This window comes from Martes martes (genome assembly GCF_963455335.1).
Source record: "Martes martes genome assembly, chromosome: 13".
In the NCBI taxonomy this organism is placed as follows: Eukaryota; Metazoa; Chordata; class Mammalia; order Carnivora; family Mustelidae; genus Martes; species Martes martes.
Window position 1 is genome coordinate 80,182,073 of NC_137901.1, and position 27,055 is coordinate 80,209,127.

At 49.5% G+C, this 27,055-nt stretch overlaps 1 protein-coding gene across 1 annotated transcript; it reads right to left on the minus strand.

Annotated features, from left to right (window-relative positions):
- On the minus strand, positions 1-26,997 carry LOC308354495 (RING finger and transmembrane domain-containing protein 2). Its single transcript, XM_080821969.1, has 8 exons — positions 26,879-26,997; positions 25,077-25,246; positions 24,296-24,354; positions 18,984-19,462; positions 18,519-18,595; positions 15,372-15,472; positions 12,023-12,176; positions 1-142 (listed from the first exon to the last, which is right to left on the minus strand). The coding sequence occupies exons 2-8, from the start codon at positions 25,098-25,100 to the stop codon at positions 116-118; spliced, it is 921 nt and encodes a 306-aa protein (XP_080678095.1). The 5' UTR covers positions 25,101-25,246; positions 26,879-26,997; the 3' UTR covers positions 1-115.
- Positions 26,998-27,055: the final 58 nt, after the last annotated feature.

Here is a 27,055-nt window from a genome sequence, read left to right on the forward strand (position 1 = left end):
GGAAGTTGCGTGTAGGACATCACTGTTTTATTATATAAAGATGAGGAGGATGAAGATACACACGCATGTGCTTGACTATGTATCCGAGAGCTATGGAAAGATCCGGCGATGATGATTACCTCCTCCGAGGTCCAACAGGTGCCTGGGGGCAAGGGACAGAGGGGATTTTTCACCATATGCTGTTTTTGGCATTTTAAACTTCTGAACCCTGTGATTCCTGAATCCTGTGATCTTTAAAAAAATTGAGACTCCTCAGTAACTTGAGGGAGGGAGAAAGTTGGGACACATCAGCACGGAAGCAAAGTGTATGGAAACTCATGCACGGATGTACTGCTTTCCTAGGGCTGCCATCACCAAGTGCTATGGCCTGGGTGACTTGAACAGCACACGCTTGTTTTCTCCCAATTCTGGAGGCTGGAAGTCTGAGACCAAGGTGTCGGCAGGGTTGGTTTCTTCTGAGGCCTCTTTCCTTGGCTCACAGATGCCTGCCTGTCTTCTTCCCATGTTCTAGTGTGGTCTTGTGTGTGTGTGTGAACAAATTTCCCCTTTTATAAGGACACCAGTTAGATCAGGGTTCTACCTCATAACTTCATTTCAATGTAACTGTGTATTTCAAGGCTCTTTCTCTAAGCAGAGTCACCTTCTGAGGTAGTAGGGCTAGGACTTCAATGTATGAAATTATCAGGGGTGGCACGGCAGGGGGGATGATATTCACACACAGTTTAGCCTAGTACAGTACAAGAGCTGACTTGGGGCCATAAAACAAGCATTTAATGTAGGGTTTCTCAACCCTGGCACTGCGGACACTTTGGGCTGGATCATTCCTGGTGGTGGGCGGGGGGTGCTGTCCTGGGCACTGCAGGGTATTAGCAGCATTCCTGGCCTCTATCCACTAAAACCCAGTAGCAATCCCCCTCCACCCTGCTGTGACGACCAGCAATGTCTCCGGAAATTGCCAGAGGCCCCCCCTACAGTCAGGAACCACCGGTTTAACCCCTTCTAGCATCCCTTGTACAGGAATCTGGGGCAAATGCATCTGACCCTGGGAGAAATTGTGTACTTTTATATAAGAATGATGTGCTGTAAGAACCAGAGCCTAGGCCTAGGCCACGGAGGCTTGCCCAGGCCTAGACAGATGTCAGCTCGGGAGGGCAGGGTGGAGAGGGGAGTGCTTAACCTCTAGAAGGGGAGGGAGACTCGCTTGGTGGGGAAACCACTCTGAGAGCAAAAGGGCTGGGTTCAGGGCCCAGAGAATGGAGGGATTTTAATAGCACAAAAAGCCTCATGAATCCTTGCGGCTCTCTCATCAGAGAAAACCACCTTTCTTAGCTTTCGTCCATCCTCCGTTTCCTCCCCTGTACTTGGAGGCGAGCCAGTGATACTGACATCTTATGGAGTCTCATCCAATGGGAAGTTCAGGTTAAGATGATTTTGGACTTGGGAAGGGCCTCCTCTTTCCTATTCTTTTTTTTTTTTTTAAGATTTTATTTATTTATTTGACAGACAGAGATCACAAGCAGGCAGAGAGGCAGGCAGAGAGAGAGAGGAGGAAGCCGGCTCCCCGCTGAGCAGAGAGCCCCATGCTGGGCTCCATCCCAGGACCCTGGGATCCTGACCCAAGCAGAAGGCAGAGGCTTTAACCCACTGAGCCACATAGGTGCCCCTCCTCTTTTCTATTTTTATGGAAAAGACAGAAAGTTAGTCAAATGCTGGGTTCTTTGGAGAAAACAGTTGAGTGAAGCCTTTCCTTGTTTTCAGATGTGGCTGACGTTAACTATTTGACAAGCTAGGCATATGGCCTTCTACCTTCTGAGAACCTCAAGAGGCTGAGAACCTCAAGATGACCACTTTAGGGATGAGGAAGCAGAGGGCTCCAAAGACTGAAGTCACTTGCTCAAGGTCGCATAGGGAATACATCAAGGAGCAGGGTTTGAACGTGGTTTGAGCAGGGTTTGCTCAAGGCGGGTGTTTTCTGTTCTGTGGAGCTGCCTCCACTTAACAGAGCCAGAGAGCTCTTCGGCAAATGCTGGCTTTTATGTCTTCCCACATCTGGGAAATGGGCAGAATGGCTACCTGTACCCCTGGAGGTACAATAAACCCTGTCCTCAGAATGTTCTAGAACGTGCTGTCCAATGAGCGTTCTATGATGATGGATATGTTCCATGTCTATGCTGCCCAAAATGGCAGCCAGCAGCGGTAGCTGGCTACTCAGCACCAGAAACATGGCCAGGGCACTGGGGAATCAGAATTGAAATTTACCTGATTTAAATTTAAATAGCCGAATGTCGTGGTGGCTTGGCTGGCTAAGTCTGTAGGGCATGCGCTCTTGATCTCAGGGTTGTTAAGTTTGAGCCCCACATTGGGTGTAGCGATTACTTAAAAACAAAATCTTTATTAAAATAAAATAAATAGCCACATGTGGCTTGTGGCTGTCGTACCGACCAGCGCAGCTTGAGAATTTTGGGTGAAGAGTATTTCATTCTAATAGAGAAGCAGCAGTATGTACAAGCCAGATTTTTAGGTATTTCCACTTACTAGTAGGGGTCAGAGTGTAGGGTATGCGTGTTTCTGGAACAAGATTTTTGCCCTTTTAACTAGGTCTGGATTAGGTTAATATAAAAAAAAAAAGGTTTCACACTTATTTTTATATTCTCAGGGTCTAGGATTGCCCATGTCAGCCAGCAGGTCCCAAATAATGTCAGGGGGACTGGGGAGGAAAAGAAGTGGTCATGAACTCTAGGTTCCCAAGGAAGGCAGTAAAATGGGGGTGTTACCACACCTCACCTGCAGGTTGAGGATAAGCACTTTCAACAGGGTGGACAGGGAGGTGACACGGTCTCAGAATAAGTGACACTGAAGCAAGACTTGAATGATGATGGTAAGGAGACATCCGTGGGGACACCAGGGCGAAAACTGCCCCAGGTGGAGGGAACAGTAAGTGCAAAGGGCCTGAGAAGGAAGGCACTGGGTGCATCGGGGACACCCCGAGGTAGCCAGTGGCTGGTGCAGAGTGAACAAGGGAGAGAGTCATCGAGGATGAGGTTAGACAGCTGGACAGGAGTCAGAGCAGGCAAAGCTAAGACGTATGGGTTATATAAGTTATCCGGATTTATAACGACAAGGGGCTGCTCTGGACATCCAGCCCGTGTGATGGTTTAGGGTTGAGGTTGCTGGCCAGTGGCTGCCATCCTTAACCCCATCCCCATCTCGGCTCGCCAAAGAACACGGCTCTCCTGGGAGGCCCGGGTGTGAGAAGATTCCCGACAGGTGTCTGGAGGCACCTGGGAACTGGTGGCTCACCCAGCCTCACACGTCAGGGACTGCAGAGCCATCAAGCAAATCCAAATGCCACAAGCCCTTCCAGGATCACGATTATCATATTAAAAACCAACCGACCCTCTCAGCGAATGGCATGAAGGCGCAGGACAGAGCATCTGTGCTGTGAGCCATTAGGGGTCCCTGACAGATGTGCTCTATTCCCCCTCCCCCCTCCCAGCTGCAAATGAAGACCCGTCCTTTTCTTCTGCCCAGACAAGGATTGATGAGGATTCGGAAGAGCACTCAGACAGGCAAGGAAAGGCTGTGAACCTTTTCCAAGCCTGTAATTTATCTTGAGGAAACTATTCACATCACTTTTTACAGGCTGGATTATGCTCTGACCTGGCACATTAATCTCGCCGAATAAAATAATAATAATCAGAAAAAGGGAGCTGGACAGTTGCCAGGGAGGCATTAATAATTGTCGCCCACCCTTCGGTGGCACGGGGAAAGGGTGTTGGGTCCCATCCCCACCCCCTCGCCCCCAGAAATGCTTGTCTGAAGGAGAAGGAAGTGAAGGAGCCACGGTCTGAACTTGGAATGTTGTGTAGATGGTGTATGGGGACCCCTCTCCTTAATCAGCTCTGAGCAATTTCCCAAACCACCCCAGGGAAGGGAATATGGCCGAGTAACTCAGAGCAGGGGGTCCTGGAGCTAAACTCCCCGAGTTCAAATCCCTGCTCAGCCACCTACAAGCTGTGTGGCCTTGGGCTACACCCCCTTAACCTCTCCCTTTGCTCGTTTTCTCCTCTGGAAAACATGGATAAAAACTACCTGTTGGAGTGTAAAATGGTATAGCCGCTGTGGAAAACAGTACGGCAGTTCCTCAAAAAGTCAAAGAATGATCCCATGACCCATACAACAGAATATGATTCAGCCGTAAGAAGGGAGTGAGGTCCTGACACCTGCTACAAAATGGATGAGCCCTGAAGGCATTGTGCATAGCGAAGGAAGCCAGGCACGGGGTCAGAGAAGAGGTGATTCCACTTATATGAAATGTCCAGAACAGGTAAATCCACAAAGATGGGAAGAAGATTAGTAGTAGCTGCCAGAGGCTAGGGGTGCGTGTGGGGGACTGACCGTGAGTGAAGTGGAGAAGGCTTCATTGCGGGTGACGAGAAGGAACCAGACAGAGGTGACAGGTGCCCATAACTGTGAATATATTGTAGACTTGACAATGATTATCGGTTAACTTCATAGTCTGTAAATAGGACTTCGGTAAAAAACACAAGAATAACAGCACTTGCCTGGTAAGACAGAGGTTGGAAGGACATGAATGCCAGGCCCATTCAGAGGGCTGACTCCACGTGAGCTGGTCCTACTGCTAGGTGTTAACTGTGAGGTTTGCGATCTTTGGCATGTGATTTCCCCCCGTTTCTGCTCCGTGACAAGAGATCAACATCTATCGTCCCAGGATTAAGACTGAGTGAGACAATGTCTTCTGGAGACTATGAAGTCCATGAATACGGGGATTTTTGTCTCTTTTGTTCACTGATCTATCCCCAGTGCCTAGAACGGTGCCTGACACACAGCTGGCATTCGGACAGTATTTCCTGAATGACTGGCATTGCCTAACACAATGCCTAGCTCCTGGCAAATGCTCAGTGATGCCTGGCCACATTTATTATTATTAGTCAGGCTTCCAGGTTTCTTTGAGGCTCCCTATATGGTCCTTTCCAGCATACAGAAGTACTACTTCGCCTTGTGGATTTCTGTGTCTTCATTAGAGTTCTTTGGATAGCTATCAAGTACAAGAGGTTTGAGCCGAGCTGGGAAAGGAATTTAAGCTCTCACTGTTGGTATAAGAGGAGGTGGTGAGATTTAGTATAGCTGGCTAGACTATCAACTTATTCACTGAGCCATTCATCTACCCACCTGTCCATCCGTCCATCCAAATATCCACTCATTCATCCAAATATCCATCCATCCATCCGTCCATCCATCCACCCTCCCACCCACCCACCCAGCCATCTAATTCATCCATTTATGGATATATCTATTCACCCATACATCTGCCCCTATACACATATAATAAATGCTTCTGAGCACATTATCAGATGCTGGCGACCCACTGACAAACAAGCTAGATGCATTCATTTCTGCTGTCACAGAGGTGACAATCAAGCAGAGAAGGTGGACAATTAAGCCAGCAATTATAGTCAGGGTGGTGAGTGCTAGGAGGAATATAGGGTGCTCTGGGAGTCCTCCTCGGGGGTGCCATCCCTAGCCTGAAAGGCAGGGAAGGTTTCTAAGAGGCTGTGACCCACGGAGCAGGAGTCAATGACAACACAAAGCAGGGGACAGGTCTTTGAGGCAGAAGGACCAGCAGGTGCAGTGGGTAGGAGACTGGGCACCACATAACCCCCTCTGGAAACTATACAAGCTAGTTATATTGTGGCTCAGTGCCTCGTGCTTCTTATCTAGAAAACAGGGTAAGGAGAGCATTTGCCACATGTTGGTACTAGTGGGTGTGCATAAAGACATGGAAGAAGTAGAATCTGGCTGATACACAGAGAACAGGGGGAGGCGCAGGTGGGAGGGAAAACTAAGTGCAACGAGAAGGCAGGTGGACAGGTAGGTGGGACCAGCGGCGCAGCGCTGCAAAGCCTGCCTGCCTCCTCTCCAGGCAATGACCAACCTGCCCCTTGTTTCATCCCATATCTATTAAGTCTTTTTATCTTTGCAGTTTCTCAAGCAAGGTTTTGTTAACATCTCAATTTTCCACAGGATGCAATGTGTTCAGGGACACAAAATGACTCACCCAAAGCCCCATGGCTAGAATGCGGTAGGGTCAGGAGAGGCCCAGGAGCTCTGGCCTATGGTCCGTTCAGTGCCTGGCAGAGGATCTCCTGCAGTGGCCACCGCCTTGGGAGTTAGAAGACACGGATTCTGACTCTGATTCTATAACTGACTGGTTGGGCATCTCATACGTCATTCAGTCTCAGGACAGTGAAGAAATGGCCAAAGACCCCCGTTCCCTAGAACCTGCGAATGTGACCTTATCTGGAAGGGGGGGGGGTTCTTTGAAGAAATGATTAAGACTCTTGGCATGAAGAGAACATCCTGGATTATCCAGCACCCTAAATGTAATCACCTGGATCCTTATGAGAGACAGGGAGAGGGACACTTCATACATAGAGAAGGCCACGTGGCCACGGAGGCAGAGACTGGAATGATGAGGCCAAAAGCCTAAAACACCAGCGGCTACCAGAAGCTGGAGAAGGCAAGGAATGGATCCTCCTCTACCTCTACTATCCGGAAGGAGTGCTGCCCTGCTGACAACCTTGGTTCCAGCCCAGTGACACTAACTTTGGACTTCTGGCCTCTGGAACTATGAGAAAACGAATTTCTGTGCCTTTAAGGAACCAGACACACAGTGATTTGTTACAGCAGCCACAGGACACTGACACTGACTTTTCCATCTAGAAAGAGGTGGTAACGAATTCCCTCTCAGAGGGCTGATGAGTGCCTGAAGTGGGTCAGGACACGGCAAAGAATCTAGCAAGAACCAGAATGTACTAGGTGATGAGTAACCATTAACCACCTGTTTTTCTTACCCTTCTCCCACATCCACTTTGAGGTACAGTGTGGGCCCTGAAGCTGGGAGGCCCTGGGTGGGAAGCCCAGCTCCAGCACAAAGTGGTAACAGCTGTGGGACTCGAGAAGCCATCTGTCCCCTCAACCTCCCATCTCCTATCCATCAAGGTGAGTCATGGTAACCCACCTAAGAGGAAGAGCAAGGGGCCACATAAGGTAATTCATACACGAAGTGCTCTTAGCACAGAAGTTTCAGGTACACAGTTGGTGTTCAATAATAGTGAGATATTATTATTATTCCAGGCAGTCGATGCTGAGCTAGCTTCCTCACGTGGCTGGGTTCACGTCTCTTGCCCTCAGTGGACACGGAAAAGTTTTCCCATCTTATTTCTGTCTGGAGATAATCAACCAAAAGGCACGGGGCAGGGAGTGCGTGAGACACCAGTTTCTCCGCCATGTCGCTCAGCCATCTGTTTACAGAGCCCTACACTGCGTGCACCGCCATGCTAGGTCTTACGGACAAACGGGGGGACAAAACGGTTGTTCTGTATATGGGAAGATTGAAGTGAACTTAATAATCACAGAAACAGGTAATCCCAAAATGTCACAGTGCTATGAAGGAGAAGGTTCAGGGATCTAGAAGGGACTTTTGAGTGGAGGCCCCCAAGGACAAGCAGTTGGGGCCACCCCGTGACCACAGCAGCCCAGGCTGGGGAGAAGCTTGGACTGAAGCCAGTGTAGACGCAGCAGCAGCGCCTCCTCTTAAAATGTGCAATTTGAGAAGCTTGTTATCCCCACCCCTGTGAAAGCACCATTGCAGTCAAGACCGTGAACGTATCTCTCAGCCCCAGGAATTGCAAGCCCTGATCTGCTGTCACCTTCCATTTCCTAGACTAGGCACACTTTTTTGGAGTATAGTTTCTTCCACTTAGCATAACTGGTGACTATTTTAAGATTCGTTTCTGTTGTTTGTATCAATTCAGTTGACCCTTGGATGATGTCGGCATCAGGAGCACTGACTTCTGTGCCATCAAAAATCTGCATAGAAATTTTGACGCCCCGAAAACTTTACTAAAAGCCTACTGTTGACTTATCAGTAACATAAAGCCGATTAACACATATTTTGTATGCTGTATGTATTTTACACTGCATTCTTACAACACAGTAAGCTAGAGAAAAGAAAATGTTAAGACAGTCTTAAGGGGGGGCGGGTGCTGGGGTGGCTCAGTCGGTTAAGTGTCTGCCTTTGGCTCAGGTCATGATCCCAGGGTTCTGGGATCGAGTCCCGCCTAGGGCTCTCTGCTCAGCAGGGAGCCTGCTTCTCCCTCTCCCTCTGCCTGCTACTCCCCTGCTTATGCATCCCCCCTCTTTCTATCTGTCAAATAAATAAAATCTTTAAAAAAAATCATAAGAGAATATAGGTTAACAATCCTATGCCGTATTTATCAGAAAAACTTCGTGTGTAAGTGGATTCTTGCGGCTCAAGCCCGTGTCATTCAAGGGTCAACTGTAGTTCATCCCTTTACATGGCTGAGTTGTATTTTGTGGCATGCAGACACCAAAATTTGTTTCTCTGTTCACCTATTCATGGAAATTTGGGTGGTTTATGGATATTACAAATAAAGCTGTATGCATATTCACACAAAAGTCTTCACAAGGACGTGAGCTATCACTCCTCCTGGGTGGATGTCTACGGGCGGGAGGGCTGGATCCTACAGCAGCTCTATCTTTCACCTTTTAAAAAGCCACCAAACTGGCTTCCAAAGCGGATGGTACCACTTACATTCCCACCGGAAGCGCATGAGTTCCGGCTCTCCCGCAGCTCTGCCCACACGTGGGATGTGGTGTGGTCTGGCCTTTCCACCTTGGCCACCATCACCCACGTGTGTGTGGCACCTCACTGTGGTTTTCATTCCTAAAGACCGATGAGGCCGAGCATTTTTTCAGGTACCTATTTGCTACTGGTAGATCTTTGGTGAAGGGGGTTTAAATCTTTTGGCTGTTTATTAATTGAAGAAGAGTTTAATACGTCTACTCTTTATACAGAGGTGGGCAGGGTTTAGGGAAGGCAACCGGGGGTAGAGAAATTTCCACAGGCAGGAAGTTATTATCCCCCTGGGTTGGAAGGGGTGAGAAGAGGGTGTAATTATTAGCCCCCGACAGAAAGCTGTCTGCAGGGGGGCTGCCCACGGTGGGACCTGTGTGTTCAGAGCTGTTTTCCTACGTCTGTGAAAGGGGATGGTGGAAATAACAGTACCTACTCCATGGGGTGGTGCAGATTCAATGAGCTTATGTGTATAAAGCACTTAGAACAGCACCGACCCGAAAGATGTCCCCATCCTGATCCCCCAAAGCTGTGAATGTTACCTTTCACAGCAAAGAGGACTGAGCAGTTGTGCCTAAGTTAAAGATCTTGGGATGGGGAGATGACCCTGGATTCTCTGGGTGGGTTCAATGTCATCAAAAAGGTCCTCGTGAGATGGAGGCAGGAGTTTCAGGTTAAAGAGGTGGGAAAGAAGCAGAGGTCAGAGAGAAAAAAGAGAGAAGGACTCAACCTGCCATTACCAGTTCTGAGGACGGAGAAAGAACAGAGCCCTGCCAGCACCTGACGTTAGCCCAGCGAAACCCATTTTGGAATTCTGACCCCCCAAACCACAAGACAACAAATGTATGGGGCAGTTTGTTACAGCTGTTGTAGGCTCATACACGAGAGGAATTAATACCTCTGCGTCTCTCTCCCTCCAGGCTTCACGTTGGCTGAACCCAGTTGGAAGCCAGGGGCTGCAGGGCCTCATCTGTACAGTTCACCCGGGTCAGCCTCCAGGGCAGAGAGCAGGGTGGGAAAGGACAGTGTGTACAGTGTATCTGGAGGGGCCAGAGGAAGACATCCAGCACAATTATTATCCCCATTTTACAGATGGGGAAACTGAGGCACGAGAGGCTAAGTAAGCCACCCGAGGTCACATAGCTAAGAAGGGGTATAGCTGGGCCGGAATGCTGTCGTGCCCGATGCTAAAGTCCACGCATCCGACCATCGGGCCACGCTGCTTCCCACCGTCAAGTCCCTGCTGCCGACCTGGTACTTGGCATGAGCTCAGGGGGCGGAGGGCTATGGTGATGATGGTTTTGAAAGGGCAAGTGGGGAGGCATCTCAGGACTTGCTGAGGTCTGTTGTTGCCCTTCTTTCTTCTCCAGGTCTCTTTTTTGTCTTTATGCCATTTTAGACTCCCTGGTCCTGCCTCTGGGCATCAGACCTGTGACTTCATCTAAGGCAACCACCCTAGCCTAGATTTTGGTTCACGTGAATAAACCATGCGGTGGGTAGTGGAGGTGAGACGGCGGGGGGGAGGGGGCAAAATCAGACTCAGACTGCCCTGATGTGAAATAAGAAGAAATATCTCTACTGGTCTCCACCTCCGGTTGCTGACAATGAGCTCCTAAACCCCTTGGAATTTCCTGGAGTATCTTTGGTTCTAATGAGGTGATTCCTGGTAGGCTCCTGGAGTGGGGCTGGTCACCAGAAAAACCACACCATGAGAGAAGCTTAGGACTTTCAGCCCTACCTCCCTTCTTGCAGAGATGGGAGAGGGGCCGGAAATGTAATGATCGCTCACGCCTATGTGATATGGCCTCCATAAACATCCCAGTCGTGCAGGGTTCTGAGAACTCTGGGGTTGGTGAACATGCCCACAAGCTAGGGGAGTGCTGTACCCCAACTCCATGGGGACAGAAACGCCTGTGCCCAGGACCCCTCTGGACCTCACCTTATGTGCCTCATCTGGCTATTCCTCAGTATTCTTTATCACATCCTTTACGATGCCATAAGCAGGTAAATGAAAGTAAGTGTTTCCCTGAGTTCTGTGAGCTATTCTAGGAAATGACTGAGCCCGAGGAGTGGGTCGTGGAACCCTGACTGATAACCAGTTAGTAAGAGCCCAGGTGACAGTCTGGCCTGGCAGTTGGTACCTGAAGTGGGGTGGGGACAGTCTTGTGGGACTAAGCCCTTCACGTGTGGGATGGGATCCTATGTCCAGGCAGACAGTGTCAGAATTGAGCTGAACTGTAGGACACTGAGCTGGGGTCAGAGCATTGCCTGACGTGTGGGGAAACCCACACATGTGGTGTCAGAAGTATCGAGTGTGTGAGAGACGGGACATGGAAATGTTTCTTTGATGCACTTGGCCAATGGCTTTGGGCTCTCAAGATGGACAGCCAGTTCCAACCTGCTCTCCTACCAGCCAAGGCCTGTGATGAATTCTGGGCTTTCTGTAGTTGAAAAGATGGCTTCTTTTAGAAAGTGGAAAGCAGGAGTCTTCAGAAATTTTTGAGTGCATCTCCCTCCGCCCAGATTCCCTGCTTCGAGTCTTCTTCCAGAGGCACTGGCATTAATTAACCCTTAAAGATTGATATCTTTTCCCAACTCTGCCCAGTCCTCGTAATTGCAAGTTACCTACCGCAACACCTGCCTGCAGGCCTTTCCTGCAGGCAAAGCACCCCTGCCAGCACCCCCCAGCCTGTGGTGTGGCAGACATCCCTAATCGATCACGGAGTTTGTTTCTTCTGAGCCTCAGTACCCTTCCCTTTAAAAAACAACACTCCTAAAGTCACAAAGAGTTGAAACCTAAGATAGCCATCCTTCCCTGGGAGAAGCAGGACCCAGGGCAGGTCAACATGCTTTCCTCCTTTCTCAGGTGACATTTAGATGAAAATCGCAAGAAGGGCAGTTTTGAGCAATGAAACTCAGAAGTGCCCTTACAGGGAGGGACACTTGGTGGCTCACTCGGTTAAGCCTCTGCCTTCCGCTCAGGTCATGATCTCAGGGTCCTGGGATCGAGCCCCACATCGGGCTCCCTGCTCGGCAGGGAGCCTGCTTCTCCCTCTGCCTCTGCCTGCCCCTCTGCCTGCTTGTGTACGCGCATGCGCTCTCTCTCTCTGACAAATAATAAATAAATAACATCTTAAAAAAAAAAAAAAAAAAAAAGAAGTGCCCTTGCTGAGTAGACAACAAAGAACGTGCTCGGATTCGGGGAACAATAAGGGGTGGGTGACAGGCTCTGTTTATTTCATATGGTGGCATCAGCTCTGCCCACACCTACTCTTAAGGTGCTCCAAGTCCCCCATATGATCGGCGTGACTGGGGCTACCTGTGGCCACAGCCAGTGCCTACCTTGGACTTGACGGCCAGGATGATCTTGGGCAGGGCCACGACGAGGCACTTGAGGGCGATGGTGACATACTTCAGCACAAAATCAGCAATGCCCACGATCCACAGCAGGTCGAAGAAGTCCAGCGTCTCCAGGTTGGGCTTCAGGAATATGAGGCTGGTGGAGGGGTGGGGGAGAGATGGTTCAGAGAGTCCAGACGCTCACTTAGGATCCCTGGCCCTTGGCGGCTCTTTCTATCCATTCTGGGAGCCTTGTAAGTATCTGTAGACAGGGCCCTGAACTGGGAATCAGACATTTGTGTCCTGTTCCTGAATCTGCTACTAACTTGCTGTGGAACCTCAGGTAGGTGTCTTAACCTCTCTGAGCCTCCACTCCCCTGAGGGCTCTGCAGCGAGTTTGGCCAGGAGCCTCATTAGTTAAGGTGTCCTCCAGTTTTATGAGTCCACAACAGACTTCAGTAGAGGAAGCAAAAGGGAGGGAGGCAGGTAGGCTGGCCAGCACTATGCAGGGAGGAGGGAAACGGATGTGCAGACACTGCGTTAAGCTTTCTGCTCACTATCTCATTGTCCTGCACGGTGAGCATCACTTATTCCCACTTTATCACTGAAGCACTGAAGCTTGGAGAGGTGAAGTAAGTGGCCCAAGGTCACACAGCATGATAAGCTTATGGGCATTGATATCAGATAGACCTGAATTTGAACCCAGTTTCCTCCATTTATTGGACCCTGGATAAATAATGTTATCTCTGTAAGCCTCAGTGTTTTTCTCTGCAAAATGGGACTCATTCCCTCCTTCACACTGTTATTGGTGGGATTCGATGAGATAACAGATGTACTACAGACCTGCCACAGTGCAGTGAAAGTAACAGCAGCTCTATGAGGTAGGCACTGTTACGACCCCATTTTGCGATGAGGAAACAGAGTCACAGAAAGATAAAGTAACATACATAAGGTCCCCAAATACTAAGGGACACAGGTGGATGTGGACCTGGGTTGTCCTGGCTGTAGTTAGTGCTTTCAATCTTTACCCCATAGCAGCGCTACTCAGAGTATGTAAACCCAGTCTACCCAACTTACCCAGGTAAGTTAACCTCACACTCAGTTTTTGCACTTACCTTGTTAAACACAGACAACAAGCCATTCTCCAACTTCGACCACACTTCGAGTCACACTCTCTCTACCGTCTCTGAGAGTGACGATATTATTTATAATAATAACATAATAGCTAGGATATCTTGGCTGTTTACATCATTGCTGGCCGATCCTACAGACTTTACATGTCTTAACTCATTTCATTTTCCCAAAGACCGTATGAGGCAGGTGCTATGATTATTCCCATCTGAGCTCGAGAAACTAGAGCACCAAGAGGATAGTCACCCGCTCCCGGATCTTGGGCTGGAATGAGAGCCAGGATAGGAACCAGCATCCAAACTGCACTGGTCCACTCGCTTTTCCTCCTGCTGGATTTGAGACTCTGAGCGAAGGCCACTCCAAGTCCTCTCTGTTTCCCGTAAAGCAAGGAACAGTGCACACAGCATGGATGCTTTCTGAATGCTTCTGACCTATTCTGCTGGGCTGGCAGGAAATAGCACAAACTGGGTCCTCTTATCATATAAAATACAATATATAGAAGATATATATTATACACATCTCCCGATACCGTCCATGTCCTTTCACATTCTAGTCTTGTCTCTGGAGGATGCCTTGCCCCCAGTTGGAGTGGTCATCCACGTCATAACTCAGGAAGAGGCTGGCAGCTCTGAGCACCCTTTGTCTCGCTCCCGTCCTACCCTGGGACCCTGGGCTGGTTGGCTCTGCTTCTCTATCACACTTCTGTGACGGCAGTACAATGAACATCTGCCTCCCACTTTCATCTCACAGACACCAGCTGGTGTTAGACACACCTGTCTGGGTGAGTCTAACCATTTTAGGGTTTTTTTCCCCTATTTTTGCTTTTTGGAGGGCCAAAGTGTTTTTGCAGATTTATTGCTAAGTCCACGTCCTTCTTTTTTTTTTTTTTTTAAAGATCTCATTTATTTATTTGAGAGAGAGCACAAATTACGACACACGCATGGTGGGGGAAAGGGCATAGAAGAAGAGAATCTTAAGCAGACTCCACACCCAGGGCAGAGCCTGACATGGGGCTTGATCCCAGGACCCTGAGATCACGATGTGAGCAGAAACCAAGAGTCAGATGCTTAACAAACTGCACCACCCAAGTGCCCAAAGTCTACTTGTTTTTAACGTTCACTATTAACTTCAGGACTTTAATTCATCATGAAAGAATAGTATTAATTATGAGAGGATTATGGTATATCCGGGTTTCAGTTTACCCAGTACTTTTTCTGTATTATAATATCTGGCCTTCCAAATAATTAGCCCGTCAGGTGGATAAGGCAAGAATCACCTGGTCCCGGTTTCACAATGAGGAAACTGGCATGAGGATTTTCCATTATTTGCCAAAGGGCACAAAGCTGATAAGTGGAAGGATGCTGGTCATCAGATTTCAAATCCTAGGAAGATGCAACCTCACTGTCAAAGACTGCCTATCAGGACTAAGACTCACTAGGAAAAGCTTCATGAAGCCGCAGTTTCCCCACCTGTGAAATGGGGCCAGCAATACCCTGCTGGGTCACTGGGAAGGTAAAATAAGATAATGGCTATGGGTATCACTTACAAACACACTCTAGACTGATGACATTATTACGGAAAGGGGCTCAACTCTGTTGCTTTTCTCCTAAGCTTCTCTCTTTCTGTGCTGCCAGTTTGACACAGCCCTGGTTCAATGGGGGCACAGAGGTCTGAGCCTGTGAATGTGATCATGCCCAGAGAATGGCATGAGCTGGGAATTCATCCATGTTTCTGGGAAACGCTACCTCCTCCACCCTCCACCCACCAGGACCTTGATATCCCGGGATAGACAATAATGTAGTGTGTGCGATGTGTCTTGATGCCTTAGAATTGACTCCCCAAACTGCTTTTATGGAGGGGTCCCAGAAAGCGGAGAAACTGCCCATTCCTCAAAGTCCATTTTTAAAAGAGACAGACATGATTTGGAAGCCTGGCTGGAGTTTCAGCCTAGTCCTATAGGCCCTCCCTGGTCAACCCTCTCCCACCTACCCACTGCGTGGTTACTAGGAATCATAAATCACACACATGGCTTGCGGTGCATTTCCACTAGAGAGCTTTGCTCCAGCATGCATATACGAGCACACATATATACGAGAGGGTGGAATTGAAAACTTAGATGACACAGAGCCCCTGCATCGTTCTCAAGTAAAGGAGCTGTGTGCCCCAAGCCCAGCAAAGAACCCTCCACCTTCCTGCCACAGGTCAGACTCCCCCCACTCACCTGTTGTACAGCTGTTGGGAACTGAACGTATACAGCACATACAGGGTGTTCCCCGCCAGAAAGGCCAAGATCCACAAGATGACCAGCACCGACCTCTTTTCCTGGAGACAAAGCAAGAGACTTGTAGGGATGCTGCAATGTCAGAGGTGCACATCACAAAACATTCCAGAATGTTCTCTGACAAGTGGCCACTTTCCCTTTCTTAAAGGTTTAGAAGAAGCAGGGCTGATGGTGAAGGGAAGGGCACTGGCATCTTCCCATCCCACTGGAGCCCAAGGGGTGGTCCCAGAGAAGGTGACAGAAATGTGGAACCTGTTATGTGAAAAAGCAGGAAGGCTCTGCGGTTAGCACGGATTCTGGAGCCAGACAGCCTGGGTTCAAATACTTGATCTGTAACCGCATGGCTGGGCAAGTTACTGAAACTCTCTGTGTTTCCCTCTCCTCATCTGTAAAATGGGTACATAGTGAGACTCCATTAGAGTAGTGAGAACCGCTTCGCAAGAAATGCTTAGAACAGTGCCTGCATGCAGTCAATGTTGGTTCACTGTTCCTGTAAGGGAATCTGTAAGGACTGGGGACGCATAGAGCGGGGAAACAGTTCTTGCTCAAGGGCACATGTGTTAAGCCTCAGTACCCTCACTTGAAAACAAGAGTTCTGCTAAGGATGAAGGAAAATCCAAAGACACAAACTTTCAGTCTGGTATGGGCTCATGTTTTGGACTCACCAAATGGCAGGATCTAGGATTCAGACTACACAACCCAGCAGTCGATTCAGATCTATAGGCTGGCCAATTCTCCTCTCCCTTTTTCTAGCCTGGACCTTGGGGTTATTATCCCAGCCTGACCGTTCAACGCAGGGCCACAGTCTCAGGGTTCAGTTCAAGCTCACACATGTGGCCAACAAAGTCTTTCCCCAAACTAACCCTATTTCTTTCTCCAGCCTCATTTCTCATTAGTCCCCAGGAAGCCAACCTGGAAAACCTTCTTGGTTTCCTGTTTCCCCACAGCTTCTCAGACTGAGAGCCATCCCAGGGAATATATAGAGGAGGGGCCGGGCAGGCTGTGCCCCTTCCTGTGTAGCCTGGGAGACTCACACAGACCCCTGTGCTGCTGATTCCCAAAAGCTCATCTTTTCCTGGATCAGGGCAGCTGCATTGCTGAAATGAGATGAGGTCATAACTTTCTCAGTGTAACCTTCCCTGCGGTTTTGGTAAATGCTCCACTGTCTCCAGACACAGCTCAGTGCCTCGCGCATGGTTACAGAGCACATTTCCATAGGGTAGACAAAATAAATGCATCTCCATCCACCCATTATTACAGGAGCGGTCAAGGTTAATGACCCTAGAAACCACCTCCAACCAAACAACCGCTCTTATCCATGTGAATGATCTACTCAGCAGCCCTTCTTACTCCAATAAATAATGGATTCCAGTTTAATCCCCCTGTAAATCCAAACCAGAGGTGGAATACGGAGAATTAGCAATGCCCTGAGAAGCCAGACTCTGAAGGACAAAAGGGGAGAGTTCTTCAGCCGTAAGCTGATATTTCTAAACTTACTAAGGGTCATGCAGAATCTCCTTCATGGAAAACGTGTATAGACAGGCAAAACATCAGCTGTGTCTTCACAGGGTTCAAGGATTCCTACCTACAACACCTATCTACGGATAGAGGCATCCTCTGAGCCCTACAATTTAAGCTAAGGCACCATTTGGATGTTGCTGTATTTGAGAGAGAGCCCCCCAAAGTGTCCTACCATGGTACTGTTCAGCCTGCTGTTCTAATAACAGCAGAGAGAAGTCTGTATGAAGAAGATGAGACTGAGGGTCAAGAGGAACCTGTGGTTCCAGGCCCAGCTCTGGACCTCAATGTGCTCGAGTGTCAAGGGGAGACTGAGCTGCCTTCTGTGTCTCACAGAGGCCCAGATGGTTTTAAGAAAGCACCAGAGAACGACAGAGAGAAGGACCAGAGAGCATGGTGGCTGTTAGGGGATCACATGCACAGTAGAAGGCATAGGCTTGTTAAAAGTAGCTCAATTAAATGTTTCCTGTATGCCAGGCCCTGTGCTAAACACCTCCTAACACGATCTCATTTGACCCCCCTCTACGCATGTATGAAGTTGGTGTGAATGGTTCACTTTCCAGGGTGGCACCGGAGACTGAGATCACCAAGGTAACCTATCCTAGGACCTGTATGCTGGTGGCCAGAGGAGCTGAGATTTCAGCTGGGGGTGAACACAGCCTGTGGGCCTGAGGCCCGGGTTGACAGCCTGACACCACCACTTTCAGGGACTGTGTGACCTCATACACAAGGCACTTAGTGTCTCTGAGCCACTGCTTCCTCATTGGGAAAATGAGCTAAGAATGATTCTGCCTCCTTCCTGGGCTGCTGAGACAAATCTGCAAGATGAGCTCTGCCGGCCACAGTTGTGTGCTTGGCCTGGTTAGTGCCGCACGGAGATTAGATGGGAATTTGGGACAATGGTGGTGATGTTGGGATGGTGAAGCTGGTGGACCCGTAGCATCAGCAGGATGGCCTCAACCATGGGAGTGGCCAGGCAGATGAGGGTGCTTCGGGCACATGGGGGAGACACTGCTGTTGGGAGGGTGTGGGAGAAGGACAGCACAACTGGGGATCTGCCCAGGAGTGGCAGGTAGAAGAGTGGCCTCCTGGGGACGGCCCCATCCCAGTCCCTATCACCTAGTCCCTATCACCTGTGGCTATGTTAGTGGAATTTAGATGGCTAATCAGCTAACCTTGAGATGGGGAGACTCCTGGATTTTCCAGCTGGGCCTAGTGTAATCTCAAGAGTCCTTAAAAGCAGAAGTGGAGACAGAGGGGAGCGTTCCCAAGGAGATGTGACTACGGACAGACAGGTGGGCGTAGAGGTGTGACGTTGTGGGCTCGGAGGAGGTGGCAAGGGGCCACGAGCCAAAGAATGTGGGTGACCTCTAGAACCTGGGAAAGGCAAGGCAAGGTAATCTCCTTTGAACCCCCCCAAAAGAATAGTCATGTTGACAGCAGATCTTCACCTGGAAAGACCCACCGATCAACAGAACTCTTGGGGAGTAAATCTGTACTGTTTTAAGCCATGGAGTTTGTGGTCATGTGTGACAGGTGCCTAGGAGACCAGTTCGCTGGGTGACTCACCTTCAGAGAGACCTGTTCTCGAAGCGTGGAGTTGGCGTAGGCGAAGGTGCTGGCCATCCCGATGCACACGGCAATGCCTGCGGGACAGAAGAGGTCTGCCGCCATCCTCTCAGACTCCTCAGGCCCAGCCCTAGCTTACTAGGCACCGTGCGCAACATCACGAAGTCACTACCCTCTATTCCTTCATGCCAACCGAGCAGCAAAGGAAGTTTCTGCTGGGCCAATGACAGCCCCGACTGGACAGAGGACGCCACAGGCTCAGAGAAGGTGAGTGACTTGTCCCAGGTCACACAGCTGCCCGACCAGGGTAGCCATCCAGGTCTGACTTGGAATCCCACACTCTTAAGCACTGGGTACCATGAAGGCCTCTACAACCCGGCCCTGGCCCGTGGGATGAAGGGCCCCCAACCTGACAGGTGAAGCCCCAGGCTGCCACACCCGCGATCCCCCCACGCCCGGACTCACCAAGCTTGTGTTGGAAGCACACTTTGGCCAGGAGGATCAGGATGAAGGGCAGCCCCTTCTGGAGCCAGCAGACCACAGCCTTCAGCTCGGACAGGGCAGGGGCAGGTGTCCCTGGCTGCTCGTCGCCCCCCTCATCCGAGTGGGCACGGTGGTCCCCGCCCACGTGCTGCAGCAGCGAGCTCCCACGGTGGCCGCTGTGGTGGAAGTGGTGGTGGGGCTGGCGGTGGTGGTAGGCGCCCCCCTCGCCCCGGCCCCCGGCCTCCTCCCTGGACGCGGGCATCTGGATGAACACGTCTCCACCTCCGGCCGACGCCCCCAGCACCAGGCTGGATGGGAATGGGGTGGTGGGCAGGCTGCCTGCTGGGAGGCCAGGCAGACCGGAGAAGAGCGCGGGTGGGGAGGCCGACTCTGCCTTCAGACTTTCAAAGACACCGCCTTCATCCACGCTTGCCTCAGAGCTGAGCGCTTGGCTGCGATTTCTGGGCCAGGAGGGAAAAGAGAGCCCCATCAAGTCAGTAGGGAGAGAAAGACGGTACCCCAGTAGAGGATGGGGGGGCAAATAAAATCCCAATATTGTTGCAGGCTGAATTGGCCCCCCCTCCACATTCCTATGTTGAAACCCTAACCCCTGGACCTCAGAAAAGCAACCATATTTGAAGATGAGGTCCTTACAGTGGGTGATTAAGTTAAAAGGAGGGCTTTAGGGTAGGTCCTGATCTAATATGTCTAGTGCCTTTACAACAAGAGATTAGGACATGGACACACACAGAAAGATGATCACGTGAGCACGCAGGGAAAGGAGGCAGCCATCCACAAACCAAGGAGAAAGGTTTCAGAAGAAACCGACCCACCCACACCTTTATCTTGGACTTCCAGCCTCGAGAATAGTGACACGATAAAACGCTAACTTTTAAGCCACCCAGTGTGCAGTATCTTGTCACAGACGGCCTGGCAAACTGAGACAGATAGTACCAACAACAGGGTCATAATCTTCATGGAGAATTTACCGTGTGCCAGATACTTTTTTAACGGCTTCCCGTTGATTGAATCATGACACCCTCCCATCAACCCTGTGCGTTAGGTACTAATACAGCCCCATCTTACAGATCAAGAAACTGAGGCACAGAGAAAGTAACACGTCCTGAGTCACACAGCCAGTAAGGGACAGAGCAGGAGAGACTCAACTTTAACTCCAGAGCCTGCTTTCTTTTTTTTTTTTTATTTTTTTAAAGATTTTATTTATTTATTTGACACATAGAGATCATAATTAGGCAGAGAGGCAGGCAGAGAGAGAGGAGGAAGCAGGCTCCCCACTGAGCAGAGAGCCTGACGTGGGGCTCAATCCCAGGACCCCGGGATCATGACCCAAGCAGAAGGCAGAGGCTTTAACCCACTGAGCCACCCAGGCGCCCCCAGAGCCTGCTTTCTTTACCACTCTACTCTACTGAAAAGCCAGCACAGATTCTATGATTCTAGAATAACCTCAGGAACCCAGGGACCCTGGCCCTGGAATGTTCGGTGACTCCCAGTTTCCAAGAGGGCCCCGCCTTGGTCACAGCTGGTATTTGGAGGGCAGCAGATAGTAATATCAAGAAGAGGGCCACCTGGGTGGCTGAGTGGGTTAAAGCCTCTGCCTTCAGCTCAGGTCATGATCTCAGGGTCCTGGGATCGAGCCCCGCATTGGGCTCTCTGCTCAGCAGGGAGCCTGCTTCTCCCTCTCTCTCTGTCTGCCTCTTGGCCTACTTGTGATCCCTCTCTCTGTGTCAAATAATAAATAAAATCTTAAAAAAAAAAAAAAGGAAGACTCCACAGAAGAGCCCACATTCAAACCCCAGCCCCACGCTTTCTAGGGGCCAATCTGGCACTCACTTTTCTCACCTAAAGGTGGTAGAAGCCCCATTCCTACACAGAATTCCCATGCGATCGTATTTAACACAGCCTTTTCAGTGTACCCAGCCCAGAGCAGGTGCTCAATTCATGGGAACGATGACCTCAAATCTTTCTAGAGGGACCCCCAGGGCCAACTGCCTTCTCTAGTTCCAAGCATGGCCTCCTGTACTGGCACCTGGCTAAGGGTTCTGTGGCTGTCTGAGAGATGTTGCTGGAGGATCAAAGAGCCCAGAATTAGCGCTACAAGAATGGAGAGCCCCAAACCAGGTACGCTCTGCACCACACCCAGGAGGTCTGGAGGTCATCTCTCTTGGGCTTGTCCCCTTTTCAAAGGGAGCACGATGTGGAAACAAGGAGAACTGATTTGCTAGGTGTGTGCCTGTCACACCTGTCAGGGGGAGGAGCCTATCAGGGGGAGAAGCAGAGAGTCTCCCTCTTCTCACTCGCCCCCAAGGCACCTCCCAAAGCCCTAAGGTACTTAACATATGACATGACCTTACTGATGTGAGAACTGAGTTCTAGTCATCCTCTGTGGTCCCCACAACCCGGCGCACGCAGTAGGTAGTCAGTAAATGTGTGCTAGCTTTCATCCAAGTGCATCACACTGGACTGTATAATCTTTACTCGGAGACCAGGATGATTTAAAAAAACACGTATTTGATTATTTCACTGTCCCACTGAAAAGGCTTCCCATTCTAAACTTCCTTCTGCAGGCTCACATAAACACTATCCATTGGGACAAATATCATTCCCATTTTACAGATTAAAAAACCGAGGCTCAGAGAGACAAAACTGTTGGATGCCCTGGATCCAAACTCCAATGTCATCATGTGCCTTGTTCTCACTGCCCAAGGGCTTCCTACTGCAGGGTCTTTGCACAGACACTGGGCTGTCTTCCCACGCCCAGCCCATCCCACCTGGGTCACCTATGATCATTCAACAGATTGCAGCTAAAATTTCTCCTGTTTTGTGGTGTCCTTCCTACCTCCCAGACAATGACAGTGTTTTCACTCTACCCTGACCCACTGCCTGGTACTGACCCCAAGTGTCATTTCACTGTCTACCTGTGACTCTCAACCTTGGAGGCACATTATAATCACTCTGGGGAGCTTCTGAAAAATACAGGTGCCTAAGACCCAGTGTTAACCAACTGAATCAAAATCTTTGGGGGTGGGCCTTGACATCTCCAGTTCGTGAGATCCCTCTAGGTGATTCTAATGTTCAGTCAGCACTGAGAACAGCACGTTAGCCTGGGCCTTGCTCCAAGAAGTCAAAGATCACAATTATTTGTTCCTACTGTCTCTCTCCTGCCCAGCACAATGCACCAGGCACACACGGCATGGTCAATAAATACTATTTGAAAGAATGAATGAATGGGCTTACTAAAAGCACTGAGAAGGCCTGCAACTGAAGAAAAAATTAATTTTGTTGACACTTAGTGTTTTTCAACCTTATCTGACCATGGGATTCTTTTATTCTGTGGGAAACCTATTACCATCTTAGAGGACACTTGTGAAACCCAGCAGGGGAAATGTTGGCCTGGAGAAATCTCAGGGTTGGCTTCTCTAGCTCCATAAACTTGACCTGGGAAGAAATGATCATAAACCTGGTGCAAGGGAGGGAGCTTAGAGATGGCTACCCATTCTCCCTCCCCATGGCCTATCCCTGCTGGCTCCCCAAACCCACGAGATGTATGGTCCTACTCCCCTGGGCTTGGGATAACAATAAAAATAATATTAGTAACAACAACAACAGACACCATGGCTGTGACCCTCAAGGGGCCGTGAGCTTTTTCTGCACTTTAAGAAACTGAGCTCAGAAAGCAGGAGTCCTGGCAGGTGCCCACGCTGACCCACCTAGGGGCCAGCCTCTCTCCACCAATGGGCCCTGGAAAGCCTTCCTGGCCCCCTGAGCTCACCAGCATGGAGTTTACTGGGCTCAGGGGGCCTCTAGAGCAACCAGCGAAGACTCAACCCACCGAAGGGCTTTTTATAGCTGGCCTCCCTTCCCTGGGCCCCTCCTCAGTATCCAGCCGAGATTTCAGCCTAAATGGGAAAGCATATTCCTTGGAGGACCAAGGCTGTGCTTCCAACTTAACCATTTCAGGGCTAGAATTTGAGGCAGCCCAGGAGAAGAGGATCAACCCAGATTGGATGTAATCACAATGTGGGGACACAAAGCTTGAACTATAGGGGCGGTGGAGAGTGGTGATGGGCTGGGCCTGAATCTCAGCCTGTTGTTTCCTGGCTGTGTGACTTCTAGCAACTTACTTCCCCTCTCTCAGCCTCAGTTTCCTCAACCATAAAAAGAGCGGTAAAAAAAATAGCCCTGGCCTCATCAAGCTAGTGTGAGGGGGGGTGCAGGGTCAGCACGCAATACACGGTGGCCATTATTTTTCTGCTGCAGTCTCTGCCCACCAAGACCTCATGGTTCACCCAAGAGCAGATGGCGATTCTGTCTTCAGAGGCTAGAGAAGCTCCAAGAGGCACGCTTATGATAAGCCAGAGGCCGTGTTTGTGCATTTTCATGCTCATCAACAACCCTGAGTTTTATTATGGATTTTATCGGGGGAGAAACTGAGGTCCAGGGGTGGAGTCACTCGCCAAAGGCACCGCAGGTAGAAAATGACTAAGCTGGGATTTTGGCTAAGGGTCCTCCGACTTAAGGCCAATGCTCTTCCTTATAGAACAGGCAGGGCTGATGAGGCAAAACTCAGTTTTAATGGGACTGGTAGACACACTAGGACCTCGTCGTCAACCTTGGGCTTGCAGCACCCCCTCCCCCATGGGATGTGAAGATGAGAAGCTCAGCTCCCCCTCCTGGGATGTGTGTGCAGCACAGGTGGAGACTGTTAACGTGAGAACACTTCTCCATGGTGTGGAGTCTCTTGGACTTCACTAGACAGTAATGCTAGCTCGTGAGTGTTTTCACAGATTTTTCTATTTGTCTATTTGGCATCTGCTAATAAAAGCTGTGGCCTGTGCTTACTCCTTGTCTCTTCCTGCCTCCTGACAGTGGTGCTTCCTGGTTAAGGTGTGCCCCGCCCTCTTGGGAAATAGAAATAACATTTATGTTATGTGAATATGTTAGGTAAATAACAAAAATCTTCTCTCAGCGCTGTTAGCCTCTCTCTGTTCTCACTCACTCACCTAAGTTAAAATCTATGGGAACGATCACTGATGCAATGAGCCAAGTGGATCCCCTGTCTCATAGGCTTTGGAAATTACCCTAAAGCAACAGCAAGCTGCTGTATTGAGAAGTACGTGCCATCACTGGGCAAAGCAGTTTCCAACCAGACCTCCTTTGCTCATCTCACAAGTAACCCTGAAAGGCAGGTACTATTCACTCAGATTTGGGTTGCCCCAGACCACCTGAAATCCAGAGCCTCCAGATAGAAGGAAACCAGGAGAGGTCTTACCTACCTTTCAGGTGGACCGTTATCCGTGTTACTGCTGTGGCGTCTCTGCATTTTCCTTAAGACCTGAAAGTCAACACATGGCATGAGCCAGAGTCTCTCAACATTCCCAATGCCGGTCAGATTGCCAAGGCAACTGTGAACAAGTACTATTACTCCTACTTCGCATCCCCAGAACTCTGACATGCTGCAAACCCAGCTTGCATCTTTTAAGTCATCCAACTCTTTTTTTTTTTTTTAAAGATATTATTTATTTATTTGACAGACAGAGATCACAAGTAGGCAGAGAAGCAGGCAGAGAGAGAGGGAGAAGCAGGCTCCCCGCTGAGCAGAGAGCCCGATGCGGGGCTCGATCCCAGGATCCTGAGATCATGACCCGAGCCGAAGGCAGAGGCTTAACCCACTGAGCCACCCAGGCGCCCCAAGTCATCCAACTCTTCATTCTACATTCAATCCCAGGGAGGAAAGTGTTATCACCCCATTTTGCAGACAAGGATGTTGACACCCAGAGGCAGAGGAAGACGTCCTCATGTGAGAGGCGGCTATGAAATGTGGAGCAGGGAGATGCTGGAGGATGGAAGTGCGAGACATGGCTTCGGCACTGACGCTGCTCCTAACGTGTGTGATTTGTGCTTGGACAAATCAGCAACCTCTCTGTGGCCTCAGCTTCCCCATCTGTTAAATTGGGGGATTGAGGGTGTGGTGTGACCGAAACCCAAAGCCACCTTCCAGCCCTCCCATGTAATATGGTGGTAATAGGGATGTGAATTCTTATGGAGACATGTCACCTGGTTCACCGTTAGGAGCCACATGGACTTCAGAACTCCATGTTGATGATGTCTGAGCAGGGCCTGCAGGGCTCTGATGGGGTTGTGACCCCTAGAGTTCAGCGACAGCGGGCCTCTCGGTCCTCTTCAGAAAGATGCACAGGTCACCAGAGCTTACCAGACTCCAAACCCTGGGGGGAAGAGAACACTTAAGGGAACAGTCTGTGGAATGGCTTGAACCTGAGAATGCCTTAGGGCATCATGGGTAGTTCTAAGCATACGGTTCTGTCTGCTCCCTATCTCTGGTTAGCCTCTCACTGATCCCTCGTTAGGACTCCTGAGGATGTTGTCTTAACGTATTTCGTCGTGTTATCAAACTCTGAATCCTGATTGGGGAATACAGAAAATATGTGTGAGGCCCTCTAATGGATTCCCATTGCAACCAGAATAAAATCCAAACTTTGCTTATGGCCTACAGGTTTTGCCTGATGAAGCTTCACCTATTTCCAATCTCATTTCCCCCTACTCTTCCTTTACCCTCTCCCCACCAGGCACACTGGCCTTTTTGTTTCTCAAACAGGCAGGCTTGTCCCTGCCTCAGGGCCTTTGTACTTGCTCTTCTTGATTCCTTCAGTGCTTTTCCTTTCTGTCTAACCTCCTCAGGTCAAATGTCACTTCCTTCCAAAGGCCTTTTCCTCTCATCCTCCTGACTCACTACATATTGCCCTGTTTTATCTTCTTTATAAAACTTATTTACTTACATGTTTGCTTATTTATGATCTGTCCCCCGTAAGAATGTAAATGCCACAAAAGCAGGGATCCTATGTCTGGCTCACCCAGGTACCTCAGCATCCAGAACTGCCTAGCACAGAGTTGCATTCAACAAATAAATATTCAGATATTTATTCAATATTTATCTTGGGATCTCAGTTAATTTTTTGTATATTCCTTTCTCCCTCCCTGACCTTTCACCCTGGAAAAATAAAAGCTGTAGACTTTCCACAAATAGGTTTACCCTTGAATTCCTTTTTTTTTTTGTATCAGAACCAAAGATGGTATATTTTAGTTGAGAACATCATAATTGGTTGTTGAATGATTTCCTAATCCTGACCACCTTCTTCAAGGGACAGCATCGGTGTTAGCAGGACCACTGATAAGAGACAATTCATTGGCTAACCCTCTCTTTTTTGGAAACTCAGCTAAGAAATGGGTCAGTAGCACCACCTTTACACGTGAAGGAAAGCTCCTTATGTAAATATTTTCCAAGAACAAGCAATGTCACCTTAATGGCCCCTCCCAGTGATTCCCCATCACTTGCAAATCCTTGGGGAAAATAAAATACAGCATCCCCAAAACACAAATCCCAACTCTGACACACCTTCCTAAATCACACGCCCGATTCCACTTCAGATGCTCGATTTCGAGGGGCTTCAGATTCACTCTTGGAAGCAGGCCATACATAATTATTCCAATACTGAATTCTGGAATAAAATTTTGCACGTGGGATGCATCCGAATGACTAAATGAAACGCCTCTTAACCCTCTGCTCCATTCATCGTACTACCTCCCTGTGAAGAATTACCCTGAGACTTCTCAATGCACGCTTTGTTTTAAGCTGCGCCCCCGGGCCGTTACAGGACTGCACCGAAATGCTGGTGAGAGCATCTCCTGCGTTCCAAGCACTGGAAGCCGGCAGGTACACTCGAGGAACAAAGCCGCGAGCATTCCTGCAACCAACGTTCAGCACAAAACGCCCTCGGACTGCAAGGACAGGAGACTACACGGACTGTCCCCGAAGGAAAAAAAACGCGTTCTCTTTTTACCTGCCCAGACAATTCAGCAATCACAGCGGCATCATTCACGTCCTTCCAAGCCAATCACTCGCGAGGCCCGGGGAGCACGTGACTTCCGAGTGCTTCCGGCCTCTCTTCGGGTTCTCTCTCAGGTGGCCTTAGCGCGGCGCTAAGAGAGCGGCGCCGCTACTCCTGCGGTGCGCACGC

Bases quoted from the DNA above. Each gene is read 5' to 3' on its own strand.
- LOC308354495 (XM_080821969.1), bottom strand. From the start codon at position 25,100: ATGTGGCTCCTAACGGTGAACCAG. The intron at 24,355-25,076 runs GTGACATGTCTC...GTTGACTTTCAG, and splicing joins GGCTCCTAACGGTGAACCAG to GTCTTAAGGAAAATGCAGAG. The intron at 12,177-15,371 runs GTGAGTGGGGGG...CCCCTCCACCAG, and splicing joins TCCCAACAGCTGTACAACAG to CCTCATATTCCTGAAGCCCA.